Source organism: Rousettus aegyptiacus, unplaced genomic scaffold (genome assembly GCF_014176215.1).
Source record: "Rousettus aegyptiacus isolate mRouAeg1 unplaced genomic scaffold, mRouAeg1.p scaffold_m13_p_3, whole genome shotgun sequence".
In the NCBI taxonomy this organism is placed as follows: domain Eukaryota; kingdom Metazoa; phylum Chordata; class Mammalia; order Chiroptera; family Pteropodidae; genus Rousettus; species Rousettus aegyptiacus.
In genome coordinates, this window is record NW_023416306.1 from 104,318,900 (window position 1) to 104,322,353 (window position 3,454).

Sequence of the window (3,454 nt, forward strand, 5' to 3'; positions counted from 1 at the left end):
GGCAGTCAGAAGTTGTACCAGTAACAACATTGTAATACTGGAAATTTCCATACCTGGAGCTACTTTTCTGGGGTTACAGAAAAGAGGAGTCCCCTCATCTACCAGTTCCCACAGAGTGGTGGCAGGACCGGCCCTCCGCCCCACCTCCTCTAACCCTAGATGGCCCCAAATCCCCTTTGAAAGGGTGTGGTTCAGGTATCAGCATAGCAGCCTGTAAAACTTGGGTTAAGGTGCAGAGGACGTGGAAGGCTTAGATCAAATATCCCGAGTGAGGAAGGATCAGATTGTCCCCAGCATGAAACAGCTGAGGAGTAGATACCACAGACTGTCCCATTTTGGATTAGACCAGCCCTGGGCATGAACCAAGACACTCCACAGCCCTTGGATTAGTCATGGCTTGAAGAAGAGAAGACAGAGCACAGGGCTGTGCCTAACAGGGAAGGAGTCTGGAGTTTCTGGTTTCAGTGTGAGCCAGGGGAGGGGCCTTCTTGGGGGAGGGCGGGAAGCTGGGGCAGGGCCCCAGTCAGCGATGCAAGGCTGCGTAACCAGAGGCAGCACAGAACAGAGAGGATCCCAACAGCTTCCTCAATCGCAGGAGTGGACACCGCAGCTTTGGCCACTCTTGCCCCAAAGCTTGTAGCTCCATTTGTCATTCTGAGGCCCAAGGATGGAGCCACTACTAGGAGTGAAAATTGGCTGCCTGTTTGCCCTGCTGGCTCTCACCCTGGTCTGTGGCCTTATTCCCATCTGCTTCAAATGGTTCCAGATCGAGGCAGCCACAGGTACAGCCCTTCTGTATCTTCATCCGCATAACACGGGTCTGACTTCAACCCTGTCACCCTGTCCTGACACCTTGCTCTGATTCTCTCGCCATCCCCAAGCTTGGGATGTTGGGTGCCGCCTGTTGCTCTTTAGTCGCCTTTGTCCATCTCCTCATTGCCAACTGGATTGTAACTCCTGCTTTTCATTAGGTCGTCACCACCAGGTCCTCAGCCTCCTGGGCTGCATTTCTGCTGGTGTTTTCCTGGGAACAGGGCTCATGCACATGACTGCTGAAGCTCTGGAGGGAATGGAATCAGAAATCCAGAAATTTGAGATGCAGGTGAGCAGCTGAGTATCAGGGTTGAGAGGCCAGAGTGATGAACAGAACCAAGGGAAGAAAGAGGAGAAAGTGATGGAGCCAAAGACATGACTCCTGGGTGGAACGACAGAGAAGATGACAGCTCCTGTGCTGTGTGGAATGATGACAAGAGGTCAGACTGGGCTTTAAGGAAAGCAGTGGAGCCAAAGGGACAGGATAGATAACTGAGCTGTTCTATCCTCCATCTAATTTCTGCTTTCTCCACCATAGAACACAATCAAGAGTGAATAAAACTTTTCTGGTGATGCTAATTCAGTTCTCCTAAGTATCTCCCACCAGCCCCTACCTGGATGATGAGGAGAACCAGAGATTCCTCTCGCCCCCCAGACCCTTTAGGGAGGAGAACATGAGAAATACCAGGATCTACTCCTCAGCTTGGACACTGTAGGAGGAGCCAACCCGATCCTTTTGGGTTTATGGAACCCCAGACCAAGCTCTTGCTTTACTCTTGCACTCCTCCTCCGCACTCTTTGACATGCTTCACATCTTTTCCCCTATTTCTAATCCTGCTGACGCTGTATCCCTTGGTCCTCTGGTACCTTGTTGTCACATGTTCATATCTCCTCTGGGCTTCATTCCAGACCCTTTTTTACGTTCTAGTCCCACATTTCCCATTCTCCTCAGTCCATCCATTGCACCTCCTTCCTTCCTTTCCTGTCTCACAGCCCCTCTCTCTGTTCCCAGATGGACTATCCCTATGGAGAGCTCGTCATCTCCCTGGGCTTCTTCTGGGTCATCTTTATGGAGTCGCTGGCACTGCAGTGCTGTCCTGGAGCTGCTGAAGGATCCAAAGTGCAGGAGGAGGAATGCGGGGGGCGGGGGGAGGGGGGGGGGCTCACGTGCTCGGATTCCACAGCCACGGCCCTCTGCCCTCACCCGCGCGCAGCCCCTTTCCGGCCCTCATCCTCCTGCTCTCGCTCTCCTTCCACTCGGTGTTTGAAGGTCTAGCTGTGGGGCTGCAGACAACAGTAGCAGCTACCGTGCAGCCCTGTCTTGCCATCCTGGCTCACAAGGGGCTCGTAGTGTTCGGTGTGGGACTGCGGCTGGTGCAGACAGGCGCTGAGTCCCGATGGGCCGTGTTCTCCATACTGTTGTTCGCGCTCATGTCCCCCCTGGGCCTAGCCCTAGGGCTGGCTGTGGCTGGAGGAGACTCTGAAGGGGCGCGAGGCTTAGCCCAGGCTGTGTTAGAAGGTGTGGCAGCTGGCACCTTCCTGTATGTCACCTTCCTAGAAATTCTGCCCCGGGAGCTGGCTGGTCCTGAAGCCCCTCTGGCCAAGTGGGGCTGTGTAGCCGCTGGTTTTGCCTTCATGGCCCTCATTGCATTGTGGGCCTGAGAGACTCCTGACTTCTCTGACAGACTCTTCTAGAATGATCGCCCCAGGAGGCACCTCCCAAATGGCTTTGGCCTTCAGACATCTTCAGTGAGACTAAGTGGCATTCACTAGACATCATCCCCCATAAACTGGGCCCCATCTTTTCCTACATGAGATCCCATTGCTCATCCACGACTGAGAAAAAGATGTTTATTTAGGTTGAGGGCTTATACATTGGAGAATTAATCTAAAGACCGTCACTCCAGATTTGACTTATCCCATTTTTGCTACCATGTGAAATAAAATGTTCATTTTGCTTCTCTTCAACCAATTTTTCATTTCTTCAGGTTGCCTAAGAGCTGCCTGGTGGAGTGGAGAGTGAAAGGGTGAGTGTTATATGCACTCTTTTCTTCTGGACTCGGGGCCCCCAGGCCTGAGAGCATTGCTGAAATTCCCACAACCTGCTCCTACCTTACCCACGAGTGTTGAGATACTGAGCCAGAGTTCCCGGCATTTTGAGAGAAGAGGTTTTAAAACAGAAATGGGAGGTGGGAGGGACCTACATTTTTTTCTACACTAACCACACCCACCCCATTCCCGGTATCTATTATCAGTCACCTGAAACATGTCCAACAAACTCTTGAGATCAGTCTCAATGGAGCCTACTTCCATCTGGTTCCTGTTTTCACACTGAGCCTTGTGTGGCCTCAGGGACACAACTATTCTTCTTTCAGCTCCTGTCTCCCTCCAGCTGCCTTGCACTGAGGGGCTAAGAAGCAGTACGTTTGGGGGATGTCAAGAACGGCATAGGTAATATAGTTAATAATATTGTAATAACTATGTATGGTGTCAGATGGGTACTGGATTTATGGGGAGACCACTTCGTTAGTTATATAAATGTCTAACAACTATGTTGTACACCTGAAACTAATATATTGTGTCAGCTGTAATTGAAAAATAAAATAATTATTTTTAAAAAAGAAGCAGTGTGTTTGGAAAG

At 51.1% G+C, this 3,454-nt stretch overlaps 1 protein-coding gene across 1 annotated transcript; it reads left to right on the forward strand.

Annotated features, from left to right (window-relative positions):
- The first annotated feature begins 615 nt into the window (after window positions 1–615).
- On the forward strand, window positions 616–2,475 carry LOC107513495 (zinc transporter ZIP2-like). The gene is given in 4 exon segments (XM_016150252.2): window positions 616–782; window positions 972–1,102; window positions 1,826–1,951; window positions 1,954–2,475. Coding segments are annotated over 4 exon segments (894 nt in total). The 5' UTR covers window positions 616–667.
- The last annotated feature ends 979 nt before the right edge of the window (window positions 2,476–3,454 follow it).